The sequence below is a fragment of the Drosophila erecta genome, unplaced genomic scaffold, assembly GCF_003286155.1.
Source record: "Drosophila erecta strain 14021-0224.00,06,07 unplaced genomic scaffold, DereRS2 tig00000000-arrow-pilon, whole genome shotgun sequence".
In the NCBI taxonomy this organism is placed as follows: Eukaryota; Metazoa; Arthropoda; class Insecta; order Diptera; family Drosophilidae; genus Drosophila; species Drosophila erecta.
The window spans coordinates 14,492,847-14,507,577 of NW_020825194.1; the positions used below are offsets into that span (position 1 = coordinate 14,492,847).

General features: G+C 42.5%; 1 protein-coding gene across 7 annotated transcripts; it reads right to left on the reverse strand.

Moving 5' to 3' along the window:
• Window positions 1-1,808: 1,808 nt before the first annotated feature.
• LOC6554039 (zinc finger protein 444) lies at window positions 1,809-14,169 on the reverse strand. 7 transcript variants are annotated; one of them, XM_026977220.1, is made up of 6 exons: window positions 14,155-14,169; window positions 11,925-13,106; window positions 5,405-5,551; window positions 3,501-4,234; window positions 3,170-3,266; window positions 1,809-3,112 (listed from the first exon to the last, which is right to left on the reverse strand). In XM_026977220.1, the coding sequence occupies exons 2-6, from the start codon at window positions 12,127-12,129 to the stop codon at window positions 2,952-2,954; spliced, it is 1,344 nt and encodes a 447-aa protein (XP_026833021.1). In that variant the 5' UTR covers window positions 12,130-13,106; window positions 14,155-14,169; the 3' UTR covers window positions 1,809-2,951. The 7 variants fall into 7 exon arrangements, with proteins under 7 accessions (XP_026833021.1, XP_001980512.3, XP_026833010.1 ...); XM_001980476.3 differs by lacking the exon at window positions 14,155-14,169 and adding an exon at window positions 13,223-13,665 and having other exon boundaries at window positions 11,925-13,099; XM_026977209.1 differs by lacking the exon at window positions 14,155-14,169 and adding an exon at window positions 13,223-13,665.
• Between the last annotated feature and the right edge of the window lie 562 nt (window positions 14,170-14,731).

Genomic DNA, 14,731 nt, shown 5'->3' on the forward strand with positions numbered 1-14,731 from the left:
TAACTACAATTAAACTTCTCTTTGGCCGCAAACCCCCGCATCACTTATTTAGCTCCTGTAAATATGAACTGCTTGTGTTTTTCTTACTTTTTTTCGATAATTTTTGTGTTTTGCTCTGGTTTTTGTTTTTATAATTTATTTAAATGCACTAAAAGTTGCACGGACCGTTTGCCTATGAAGTCGGTTGTTCGGCTACGTTGCGATCTAGATCTATCCTGTAATTGTCGATTTTATAATATTATACGTTCGATAAGCCAATGAAGTGTGAGAAAATATGTATCTTTTTCGTCATTTGTTTGTTCGTTCGTTATGCATTTTAGTTGGTTGATGGTTCGTTTTGCGTTTATAAAATGCCAAAATTTGTGCAAATTTCTAAAACTTTTTTTTAGTTTTCCTTCTCGTATTATACTAAAATATTTTTAACTTTAAAATGTACTTCCTCATTAGATTAAATTTTTCTTTTCTTTTCATTTGTTTTGTTTCCTTTTTCTTTTCTTTTTTCACTTCGTTTAAAATATTGCATTTTTATTTTATGTTTTTCTTTTGGAGGCTTTATCCCTGAGTGATTTAATTTCATTTGTTTGTCATTTATTGCAACTTTTTCTTTATAAACTTATTGTTTTATATTCTCTTATTCGATTTAGTGTGTCAAGGTAGAGAGAGAGAGAAAGTGAGTGAGACCGAGAAAATCAATGGCAAAATAATAACTCCTTGTTTGCTGTGAAGGTTGCTTAATTATTTATATGTTGTCACGTTATTGTTTACAAATTGCCTCTGGGCTGCCAGCCCCTCGCCTTTCGGGCCAACAAAACGCATTAATAATATGCTACCCTCTAGCGTAGTAACTGTATTGAGATTTGCTTAGTTTCGTTTGTTATTCCATTACTTTTTGGCTAATACACCTCCTCGGTTTACTTGTCTATATGCAATTTGCTGCTGTGTCGTGGGTGCTTCTTCTCTTGTAGGTGTGTAGTTAAAATATTTGTACTTCACAGCAAGTGTTTCATTTACGTTCCGCACTGTACACGACTGTACATCCAAACTGGCTGGCAGCGGATCGAATAAATACACAAGTTTTTGGCACCAAACAACAAGGTTACCTTTCTGATTAAGTACATTTTTCGTAAGAAGTGTGCCGGAAAAATAGTTTCGAACGTGAAAAATGAATGCAAATGTCGCTCTGGCTCAAACTCTTTAAAAATTAGAATTTGAAGAACATTACTTTGGTTTTGTAGGTGTTTTGCCCTATAACCATTGGTTATAACCGGATTAAGGACTTTAAAATGTTATTTAACTTGGAATGTGAAACAATATCCATTTCCATTTTGATTCAAAATCAAATAGAGATTGAAGTTCGAGCTCAGTGGGCCATTTTTGAATTGGGTGATCGAAACAAACAAGGAAAGAAACAAACAAACAAGTGGCTGAGTGTTCGCTTTACAATATCTGATTCTGCATCCGTATCTATATGTGTGTATCTGTAGGTTAGCGTATTTAGTTTGAAGCTTCGTATAACTATACAAGGGTTTGCAATATGTCTCATTGCTATGTATGCTTTTGGATCTGTTAAATCGTTTACTATATCGTTAATCGTTAATCTCAAAATGCTTTGTATTTGAACAGTAAATTACGTTGTCACTTGCTGGAAGTGTTTGCACTTTATTTCGGTTATTGTTTTATGCCGTTATTCCTATTCGGTTTTCATATGCTCTCTCTTTTGTATTTATATATAAAAATATCCTTTTATACAATTGTGTTTCCGGTTATTGGTGCAATCGCATTCGCGATTGCTCGTGTAAGGTTAGCGATTCTGTTGGATTGTTGACCCGTGCTATCTGCAATGCTATGGCTATGGCTATTGCTGCAGTATCTGTATATGTGGCTCTTAACTCTATTTGTGGTTATCAGTTATCGGTATCAGTATCAGTAGCTGTATCTGTATCTGTATCTGTATTTGTATCTGTATTTGTATCTGTACTTGTATCAGTATCGGTATTGGTATTGATTGGTAAGCTGGATATAGGTTTACTGTTGGTTATTGCAGTTGCAGGCAATGACGATGGCTGGAAGTTGGGCATGCCAAGATGCAAGTTCGTATTGCGGCTCTCTGTTTAGTGTTTGGTGTGACTCGCGTCGAAGGTTTTCCTTTGAACATTCAAGTTTAAAAGCTTAAGATTACATGACATCGTTTCGGGTTTCCCTCTATGCCTATCGGTAAAATAAAATACAAGACTAGAAGTACAAATTTCGCTTGTAGAGCTTCTTACTTCCTTAAAAAGTGTGCATAATTCAATAAGAATTTCCCCCGTGCTCTCGGGGGAAAGACATTTAGCATTAAATGTAGTGAACAAAAGCGCCACGAGGGCAACAAAAAGGCAAATCAAAAGGATTATAAATTGCACATATATAATTAAATCGGTTGCAGACATATTAACTTATTCTTAGAACAGCTTTCGACCGCCTACGATCGTCTCGTTTGTTTTTAGTTTATGCAGCGACTACAGATCACAGATCCCCAAAAAGAAACGAAAGCGATGTTTAAGCAGCGTTATCTTCCCTTAACATATGCGCATACTAAACTCGAATTTAAATCTGTCATTCTGCTGATTTGTACATTTCGATTGCTATACTTTGCTCGACTGTTTGTGCGAAAATCTCAACTGAAAGAACTAAAGCTAAAGAACTGAAAGTGTCGTGAACAAAATCGTACTAATACTTGCATCCAGTAAGTATAACTCGTGTTTATTGAGGGTTATTGTAATTGGAGTTGGGTGACGCTCAGCAGGACCCCCGGTAAGCCCCCAGCGAATTTCAAAGGCAGCTCGCCTGCTCCCGGCCGCAGTCAGTCGAATCCGTATACGGATACTTACTGTCCACCGCCGCCAGCAGGCTGGCCGCCCCTTATTGCTTGAAATTCGGCTGGGAGTTTACCAGAAGTCCTTGTACGATCCTCAGGAGCCGTGCAGCGCGTTGCTCTGCGCACTGTTGCCGCCTCCACCGCCGCCACCTCCGCCGGCGGATCCGTTTACGTTCTGCGCCGACACCTCCGACTTGACACGCCGGGCGATGTGCGATCGCGTATGCTTGCGCAAGTGATCCTTGCGATAGAAACCTGCAGGTGGCAGCGATTAGTAACGGGGTAATCAGAATCACTTTTCAGACCACTCACCTTTTCCACACTCAATGCAAACATGCTTCTTTTCGCCGGAATGGATGACAATGTGCAGAGTGAGCTGCTCCTTGCGCTTAAAGGACTTCATGCAGATCTGTGGAGAAGAAGACGAGTTGAATGGATATACAGGTTTAATCATTGTACCCTAGCTTACATAATGATATATTTTATATATTGTTAAAATTTATGATATATAAAGACTATGTTAGACTTTATGATATATGATAGTATGATATATATTAAATGGCAAAACAATAATTAAGTCATGATTATAACTGTGTATTGATGGCTAGTATTTGGGAATTTGTCGGCTCTCTGAGCCACTCACATTGCACACATGCGGCCTGTCCGGTATGTGGGATAGTTTGTGCCTGGTCAGGTGGTCCTTGCGCTTCAGCGCCGCATTGCAGATGTCGCAGACGAAGCGACGCTCCACGGCGTGCGAGATGACGTGCTGCTCGATGAGGCTGCGGTCCGGATAGGCCATTTGGCACTCCGGGCAGCAGTAGAGCGTCGAGCCATCCAGCGCCTTTGTCTCGCGGATTTCTCCTGGCTTGGGGCGCGGCTTCTTCTCCTTTGGTGGTTTCTTCTTTTTGGTCTTCTTGCCGCTGGCCGTGCCCGTTCCCCCGCTGGCGTTTGTTGTGCCCACGGATCCGGAGCTCGAGACAGCGCCGGCGCCACCATTGGTGACAGTGCCGTTGGCGTTGCCGTTCACCCCGTTGCTTGCTCCGTTCGTCAGCGCCGCTCCATTGGCGTCCGTCATGTTGGTCATGTGACCGCCATGGTCCATGCCCACCAGTCCGTTGTGGTGGCCGCCATTCGCTCCGTTGTTGCTGGGCGTTAGGGCCACGCCCCCCAGCGCCAGGCTGGCCAAATTGGTGCCGTTCTTCAGGACATCGCCGGTGGACTCCTTCTTGATCGTCTCCGAGTACTTGAGGAAGTGCTGTATGGAGATGGGCAGTGTGGCGGAGAGCAGGTGCGACGAGTAGTCCACCGTATTGGCCGTATTGGCCAACGTCTGCCAGGATTGGTTGACATTCTGCAGGATCTGCTGGTTGAGGACTGGGGAAGCAAAAAGAGAATGCATAAATTATAGTTTCGAATATAAATTTCTATGTAATTTTCATTTCCACCTAATATGCCACCTAACAGTACCAGTAAACTAATTTGCCTGACCCTAAATAAAAAGTGCATACTTTTCAGTACCTAATCTAATGATTTTAATCAATATTATTATAAGCCCATCCCCCTTGCATAATTCATTTCAGCCCTGAAAGAGGAAGTCAGCGATAAATTCCCCATCATTGGGGGCGTGTCAGCTTGTGGGCTGCAATCTACGCCACCTAAATGATAATAAAAAATGTTATCATGGACAAACACTGCGTATGAGTGATAAAATTTAGAAGCAATGGACAGATGTTAGAAGATTTCTCCTAGTAAGCTTTAGACATCCAAGGTTCCTAGACGAAGAATTCACGTATTATTCAGCATAGAGAATATTTTAGTGTTTTGAAGTTAGCGTAGGTTTTACGTTTAATTTTAATTAAATGAAAACGTATGTATAATCTTCACAAATTAATACAAGTTAAATTGAAATAAGATTCTTAGCATTTCTTGGATCAAAGAGTAAGAAAACTAATTTAAATGTAAGGAAATAATTTTAAATATACAATGTAATTACCAATTACCGTAGCAACCATCCTACAATTTGTACGAAAAATGTCGAAACGTTTGTGACCGGAAAGGGCTGTCTCTTCTCAAAAATCCCAGGATAGTAACCATTTACTCTCAAGGACAAATCGCCCACACCCCAATTTCCTAGCTTTTCGTTCGAGTGGTGCACACTTTTCGCCTTTGCGGCGGGCATAATCAGGATGAGGAAAGCAACATCATCCACTTGTTTAAGGTGGCTCGCCGTAAAACTGGATGAAAAAGTATGCTATCCTGCCATTATAGCAACAACACTCCTCCCCCCTGACTCCCCTACCACCCACATCAGCATGGGGGACAGCAGACAGGCCCAAAAACATTTATAAATAACGAAGCCGAAGGGAGACGCACGACGAGTGATGACTGCGTCCTTGAAATACACATATACCAACCCGAAAGCACTGTACATACAGCTCAGCTTCCCCGAGCCCAGGCCCACTTTTCTGCCCGTCCGGTGACGGAACCGGGGAGCCACCCACTAATCGCCCACTGATGCCCCCTACTTGCGGGTCGGCGACTCACCTTCTTCCCGGTCACGTTCGATTTTTGGATGGATTTTACCCTTATGATCGGCCGCAGCGGCTGCATTGAGAAAGTTCAGATCACCCTGCGGCTGTGAGTACGGTATGGAGATATTCTGGCCATATTGCATGTTGTTGGCAGCCGAAACTGAAAGAGAGGAATTGTTACAAATTATTAGGGACTTCAAGTGGGGCAGGGGTTAAAAATAAATTGTAGCACTGTAATAGTTAGTAACATTTACACATCGTGAGCACAGCCTTTGTGTGAAGGTATGTACGAGTATATCGTTGATAAGACTTAGGATTAGAGGTTTTTCACAGCGAATCAATTCCACTTCCAACTCAATTCGGCCGCCGCTCTCGCACAACGCACTCTGGCCGACTAACTACAAGCGACTGGGCCTGGCCGGAGTTTCCCGATTTGGCGGCTCCGGCTCCGGCTCCTGGCTTCTGGTTCCGGCCGGCTCCGAATCGAGTCCCATGGCTCAGCTGGCGAGCCGAATAAAGGATCGGGTGCCGGCACAAGAACAACATACGGCCGACAAAGTAACGACGCTCTGTCACGACACATGTACCTAGTGCATATACACGTCTATATAGATTTGTATATTTACGCATGTATCTGGGGCCAGTAACGCTGTGCTTGTGTGTAGGCAGCCACATTTTCAGCATATACAATTATTGGGGCGGACTTGGGTTGTGTGCGAGTCTCAAAGGCTCATACAAATAAGTTGAGAGAAATTAGATTTAACGTCCGCTAAAGATTAGCGCTCATACGCTGATACTAGCGTATATTAAGTATAAGCAGCGTTGCCTTTGTTGAAACTCAACAACTATGTATGCTAAGTAAATAAATAATAATTGCTAATATAAATAAATTACACCATTTAATACATTTATTATTTAGAAAATAAATGTAATAAGCAACAATCTTTCTTTCTCAATTTAATATTTAATACTAAGTACAGATAGAAGACATCTATACAAGTCGAGTATAGACAACCTATATTTAAGCAACAAGAAATCATTTTTAGTAAATAATTATTACTAACGGAAAACCTACAAGTTCCACCCCAAAGCCCATAAATATGTATCGGCACACTATAGTTAACCACGTTGTTCCTACTTGCCGAACGTGCGTGTGCCTACGAACTGTTGTTGTCTGCTGGCTGGCTGTCGTCGCCTCCCCGCCCCCCGGCAACACCAATACCAACACACTCGGGCGTCTGCCAAGGCCAAATTTTCACACGCACATACACACACACACACACGGAGGCACACACGTGTTTTCGGGCCCCGACAACGCATACATAGGAAAAAGGAAATTAAAACTGAAACTGAAAATGCCGGCCGCGCAAACGCCCGAATGTATGCCATAGGAAAAGCGTACCCCACTTTTTCGGTGGCTTTTCGGTGGGTGTGTGCCATTCACACCCTCTACTCCCCCGCAGATTTCCCGATCCCCCTACCCCAAGTGATTTCCGTGCTTCTTGGCGTTTTCTTAGCCGGGTGCTCGGTTTTATAAATAACATTTTCGGGCTGTTGCCAATTGCCTGGTTTTGTTACATCAACTTTCAGACTGCTCTTGCTTCCTTATGAAAATACATGGCCCGGTTTCTGGGACGGAACGATCCAGGAAGCTGTACTTTACATTTTACATTATTCCGAGCACAAGAAACGAAAAACAAACCTCCTCTGCTGCTTTTCCTTCTGGCTGACGTGGTGTAATTTATGTGTCTCTGTGCGTGTGGTCTGCGTCAGTCTTAGTCGCTGTATAAATTACCATTCGACCTTGGGCCGCAACTTAACATATTTTCAAATGCTTTAATTTTTCCGCATTAGCCGTTTTCGGTTGGAGGAGATGCACAAAATGTTTCTTTGATAAAATCGCTGGAGCAGCTATAATTTAAATTGAAAACATATTCCTATGCAAATGATTAAGCGCATATGTATAATCGAATTAGGGTCAAATACTAATGTTGCTTTCTGGGTTGTTTTTCCTTTTAATGTATTCTAAGTACCAGGAAGAATGTGAATTTGTATTAAAAGTATGCTATATCTTTGTGAGTTCTATAGCTCACCCATGAAATACGGAACCCACTATACGATTTAAGAAAATTATACATTTTTTTTAATGTGCACTGCATTTGCTCAAAATGTATTATATGATTTAAAAAAAGATTAAATTTATTTGAAGATTGAAGATGGTAAAAGATGTAAAGTGGTAGTCTGCATAATGGCATTGACTAAATGGAAATTAAAGAGCAATCATTAAAAGGGTTCAAAGACAGCCGGAAAAATCGGCCGAAGTGGCCGAAAATGCGGAGCCATGGCAACAACAAAAGCGAGAGGCGTGCGTGGATGGCAAATGGCAACCGGCATTCGTGGCATTTCACTTTTCACTTCACTTTCCCATGAACGGGATGACGACAACGACAGGGAAAACAGGCAAAGCTGGGAAAACAACGTACGGCGTGGAGGAGACGAACATATCGCCGGATTCAGAATCGGAATCGGAGCCGGAGTAGCGAGTCAAAGTCGGTGAAGTCGGAAATACAGCCAAGCGAGAGTGACAGAGCGGTGAGAGTGGAGAGAGTGCATGAGAGTGGCGGAGACTGAGAGCGAGCCCAGTGGGGTTTTGGGCGGATCGTATCGGCAGCAAAGTGGAACAAAATGGAAAGGAATGCGCCTGGCAGCGATTTGAAAAACATGGCGTTTATCTGCTCCTGTCCATGTCTATGTGTGTCGCACGGCCTGGTGTGTGTGTATGTGTGCGGGAGGCAGTGAAAGCGGTGAGAGCGCCCGCGCGGAAGAGGGAGAGCGTTTGGGTGAGAGGAGCATGTCTGGCCCGGAGAGTGAGAGAGCGTAGCATGGTTGGGAAAAACTGCAACCCCTAACGGAGTTGGGCGAAACTTGACCCCAAGCCAAGAGAGAGAGTGAGTGAGAGAAAGAGTGGGGGTGGGAAAATAGATGGGTGTGAGAGGCTTACACTCAGAAGGAGACAATATACTGAGTAGGCTATTTAAGTGTAGTTGAATAATCAGAAAGAGAAAACCCGAATATTTATGATATTCCTCATTCCAAATATGTACATACATATATTAAATATTACATTCATCAAATGAAAGTTGTGCTACTTGAAAATAATGATAATGAATTTTTACAACATACAATTCAATTTTTTTAAGTGTACATTTAGGGGAGAGTAATCATAGGAAATCGAGGGGGATAGAAAGCAAACGGCGCCATCGGCAGAGTTTAAGTCATCAGCGCCAACAGGACGAAAAATAAAAAAAATGAAAGCTCGACAGGCGCTTTAAGGCTTAAAGTCAAGGGGAAAAAACAAAGAAATAAATAATCAATGAGTGCTAATATTTATTTATCTATACCCATTCAAATGAAAGAGCTTTTAGGGGTTGGGGTGTATGTGCCCATCGTAATTGCTTTATCATGCTCACTTTTTTAGTGTTGCATACATCCAGGCAACGATTTGGGGGTGTAACCAGTCATTTACACCCACGGAGCACATACATTCATCTATGTACTCTGCACATAGGTACATAAGTACATACATATGGATGCATATAAAAAATGCAAATGGTTTATGGCTGGGGTGCCTGCTGAACATTAGGGGGACGTTAATAAAAGGGGAAGAGCTGTGTCCTCGACAACAAAATACCCGGTGTCCACTGAAACCCATAATGTTTGAGAATAAAGGGTTCCAGGCATACAATTATAAGTTAAATGTACTTTATATAATACTGGACGGAAACTTGATGGAAACCTAGAAATTCAGTTTATTACTGGGGAAATTGGTTAAGTCATGTGGTCAAAACTGGGGTGCATAAAAAAAACCATTTTATCCCTAAACATAATCAAAAATATTAATAGTACAACAATTTGTATTTTGCCTTGTATTTTATTCCGGATATTATTTGTGATATCTTCTATATTCTACGTGATGTTTAAAGCCATATATAAGAATACATGGCTTTATAAATATAATCAATTTTATTTACTTGGTGCTCATTCTGCCTTCAAGTTGATATGTTTCCATTTCATTTGTATTGCTTCTTTTTAATTATGAGCTGCTTCGGGGTTTCCAACATATGAACTCTGAGCAAACTTTCCCAATCTTGGTCAGGTATTTATCTGTTTACATTTTGAGTCCCATACCCAGAGGGCAACTCGAAGGGTCCGGCCATATCTACATATGTACATCGACCGCTGCACATTTCCTGCTAACCCAGTAATGATTTATACATACAAGGAAACCAGGCAATTATCGGGTAGGTATCGAAAGATAAACCTCGAGCAGGTCACAGAGTCGCAGGGCAGCAATAATGCAGCTAATAAGCAAGAGCAGCAGGAAAATGCAGTGGCTCGAGTACGTGGGACACATTTTACCTGCCTTGGATTTGGGATCAGCAGCTCACAGTCCAGCAGATACCAAATACCCAGACCCGTAGATTACATCCAGTCGTATGTATTGAAAGAGATAAAAGAGCAGCATTACCCCACACACACACACACGGCACACACTTGCAAACGCATTTTCCTGTTATGGCAGGTAAAAAATATAAAACGCTAAACTGGAAATATAATGCGTAGCTCAAAAGCCGGGATCAATGAACCTAGCCGATGCAGAGGAGTTTGAGTTTGGGTTTTGGTTTGGGCCATGGTTCTCCACTTTCCAATAAATGCAAGTGGAAAATATCTGTGCAGTTGCCAGGGGAAAAATAATTATGAAACGCAATCGGGGGGATGGGGGTTGCCTGGGAATCTAATTATGCAAGCAGCTAATTAGAATTGATAAGAAGAAGGACCCTGCGGTTAGGGGCTAGTATAGGGGTTATGTATTCTATATATCGGGGGGTAGAACCGACCAACCGGTCACACCCTTCCACTAAACAAAAAAAGTTGCAAGTTGGCAGGAAGTCAGTGCAATTAAAAAGCCAAAGGCAGGCTCTCGTGGGTTGGGGGTTGTAACTCACACTCAAACACACACTCACACTCACTTACTCTCACCCAGCACACATACGTATATGCATTTAATTGTATTTCTATGTATGTACTTAAGTAGCTGAAGAGAGCGGTGAAACCCACCCCTACAAAAAAACAAAGTGAAATGCAGCAAATTCAAAAGTTATTTGAGTTCATTGCATTTTCAAGCCACGCAAAACAACAACTGCCATAGCTTACACTCGCACACAAACACACACGCTGTTACACCCGCTTGGGGGTGGGTGGTAATGACTCAAAACATAGAGCGGAATACTCGTATAAAAAAGAGCGCAAAACAAAAACAACGACGAAAAAATCGTTAAATTCTGCTTTGATGACAGGGTATACTCGTACTCGTACTAAGTCGCTCCACCCCGCCAACCAACCCCCAAAAAATTGTAGTGCGGTTTACAAATTGCCTGAAGAAGATGTCTTTGCTAGCCAGAAAGCGAGAATGCCGTAGATGGGGGTGGAAAACCCGCTAACACGCACACATGTCTTTATGCGAATGTCAGTAAGTAGATCCAGATGGAAGCCACCTTTCGCTGGTAATTCAAGGAAAGTATTGTTCGAGTTTCAAGTGGAACATTTTTTAGCTGAATTTTAGCTAAACTTCAGAAACTTAAAAAAAACTATTTAGAATTAATAAGATCATCATATGTTCTGAAGGTTCTTAAAATTTTTTGAAGCAAAGCATGCTAAACAGAAGGTCAAAAGAACTTAATGTAAAGATCAATAAACCTCTTTGTTTTAAACTAGAGAACAGCTTAATTTTGTTGTATAAAAATACAGCTATAAGCAATTTGTATTAAATTCGTTTCATTATTTTTGCTTACTTCACAAGTTGATAATGAATAATTTTTATTATTTACTTTTTACTGACTTCCTGCTCTCACGGATACTAAAATATGCACCAATTGGACAATCACGAAGTGATATTAATCGAAATTAGAGATTCAATACCTCACATTTTATTAAAATCATTTATTTACGGATTTAAACGTAATTTATTGTAAGAACTACACATAATTGCAGTTTTAGTGCCATGAATTTAAATCTTTTATTGACCAACAGTTTTATGCGAATGTAGTATACACCATTTGGGAGCTTAGGAGTTTATTCATTTTTGAAAGAAGGCTAACCAGAACTTGTCCTTCCAACAAGAGTGGTGCCCTTTGCCCCAAAACAAGACCCTCTGTGTGTGTAGGGCATTAGGCGAGGCAGTAGCCGACCCCCTCTGCCGCTGCCGCTGCCACTGCCATCGCCGCCGCCTCTGCCTTCGCCACTGACGCTGCTCGAGTGAGAGAGTATACCCCCTGACGCTATGACGCCGGCGTCGCTGCCCGCAGCGGGCGAAAATAAATCGATAAAAATAAAATAAATTTTTAGTGATTATGTTATACAGACACATGTGCCTGCATGTGCATTGCAGGCGATTGTCTGTCCGTATGTGTAGCAGAGTGTAGATGTAGAGAGTAGTTTAGTGTATAGTGTAATGGTGGGTCAGACGCACTTACCGTTGGGCACATTCTGATTAAAGTGATTGCCATTGGTCTGATAGCGCTGCACATGGTTATCGGTGCCGGCCGCTGCCGCTGCGGCTGCTGCATTTGCGGCGGCCGCGGGGGGCGTGCCGAAGGCGCCGGGCGTCTGGGCGTCGAATTTAGCGGCAAACTGGTGGATGCCGGAGAAGGGGCCGCCGAACGCGGAGAAGTTCATCATGTCAGGATCGGGATGATCGGCGGGGTATTTGATTCTAGTTCGGTTTTTGATTCGGGGCCTCGAGGGGCCCTTTTTGTTTAGGCAAGTATCTTTCAAATCGCTTTAGCACTATAACTCGATCGGGCGCTAATATTACTTTTTATTTTATATCTTTTTATTTTTTTGTAATTATTTTCTGCACAACGCGATACGATGACGAAGTGTTGTAGTGGGTGGTGGCGGTAATGGTAATGATGGTGGTGGTGATGGTGCGCTGGTTGTGTGCCTTCTGTTGTTGTTTTCCTGTTCTCCGCCGTCGCTGGTGGGGGTTGGTTTTCTTTTCTTTTCCTCCTTTCCCCTGGCCACACTCATACACTAGCCCTCACACACAAACACACACACAGGCGGCACATAGAAACACGTACGCGCTTACGAGCGCACAGTTTTATGCTGTGCTTTGCTTTTTCGGGGGTAGAAAAGCAGAAAAGCGGGCCCAAACACAACACGTACATACACACACACACACACACACACTAGCTCGCACACGCGGAGAACCACTTTCGGTTTCGATTCTGATTCTCGATTCCGCTGGATTCTGATTCCGATTTTGCTTTTGCTTCGCCTCAGCTCGAGTCAGCTTGAACTAAACACGCACACACACCCGGCGGAACGGAGCGGAATCGCACTAAAGTCTCGCTTACGATTTCGCTTACGACCGGCTCGTCGAGGCTCCGACATCAAACTAAAAGTAACATTACAACGAGGCGAAAGAAAGCGGAAACACTGGGCCAGGCAAAACGACGCGGACGCGGACAGCGGCAGCGCTGCGACGCAAATGACAGTGACAGTGCCCAGGGGCAAGCAGGGTATATTGGTTGTGGAGTAGCCGCACCCCTATTCCTCGCATATGATTTAGATAGTTAATAGTTTTATAGTTTGTCCGCTGGTTCATCCAAGCTCTTCTAGTTAGCAGTTAAGATGGGTATTTTACCTATAAGCTAAGCCGTTAATTAGTTTAACAAATTATTTAATACAAGTATAACTGCAACAAAAATAGGTTTTTAAATTTACATAATAGCTGATCAACTGATATACATCTCATACGGCGCTGTACCTGGTAAATTAGTTTCTTGTCGTTATTTGCCAGATCGAGTTGAGTATACATATGCAATGATCCCCCGCATTTACTGGGTATCAACTATTCGCATACCAACCAACTGCACGACTGCAGCATTCTTACATGTCTGTATTAGTTCGCTGTGTGTTTGTACGACTGACTGTCTGTGTGTTTGTGCGCTGTGTGTGCCGCTTTGAGGGTGGAAGTTTTTCTACTTCTCTGGAAAATGCGCGTTTATTTGTACGTTCCTTACATTTCGCTGCACCTAGTGCCGGGCATATGACACTGGCCCCAGGCCCCTGCTCCCGAAATTAGCTTGGTGGTCACTTGGCCAGATTGCTGGCAGAATATTCTTGCGCGATCCGTGCAGGCGAAGTGCAATTTATGCTGGGACTGAGGCCGATACCGAGCCGATCCGAACCTCATAGCCAGACACGCAGCGAGACGAGCCACGAAATTCGCTGTAAGTTATCAGGATGAAAACCGGTTGGGAGCGAAGCATAAAAACTGGTTTCCAGCGAGAGATGAGCTACTTTTTTTGACCGCAGTCGAGGCAACAACAAATGTATTGACAACGCCGAGCAGGATGACTTTTTGAATATCTGGATTTGGTTTAGACACAGCAGAAAAGGCCATTAAGATTGCATTTATGTATTTTAATGGTAGGAAATCAAATAATTTGCATTACAAAATTCAGGCTGTTGATCACTTTGGATGCCCTAAACTATTTGTAGTTGGGTGGAGGGTAAAAGGATTAAGCTATTTTTGATTGGGTCCTAAATAAACTACCCGATAAGGTAGGCAAATTAAAAAAAAAGAAACATTTAAAAAATATTACTTAACAGTTGGATCACAAAATAAATATATTGTAGCCCTTTTCGAGACAATCTTAATGTAATTTCTTATTAACTTGCAAGAAGGGTACTCACAGATCGGCGCAGAGTGTCCACAAGAAAAACGCACATACAATGCGCCTTGTATTTTTATTTGGTTTTCCAACTTTTTGGGGTTGTGTGGTATGGCTGTGCACTTATACGCTTACATGTGAATATGTCAGTTTCTATCGGCGTATGTGCGCCGTGTTTTGAAGTATCTATGTTTGGCTATATGCTTGTGTGCATGTATCTGGATCTGTTTGCCCACGGACATGTGTAGACGAAGGGAGAGGAGAGGCCGAGAGAGCAGAGCGTTCTCGAGCGCATTGCTCTCGTTGCATTCGATTCTGCTTTCTGCTTCTGCTGTATGTTGTATTAATGAAAGTGAGTCCAGCGGCGAAAGAAAGCAGGCCGTGGAACTAAGACAAGTTCTGTTTCTGATTCTGCTTCTGCCTCTGTTCTCCTGCCTTTGGATTGCAAGTGCTGTCATGTTCTGCAGACCCACAGCTAGGGGTTAGAGATCGGTAAAATAACTCCCCTTAAGAGTTTCGAACCATATTCAAGTTAGTGATCCGTCTTCATCATGATTTTTGATGACAGGACAAGTACTTATTATATACATACGTACATA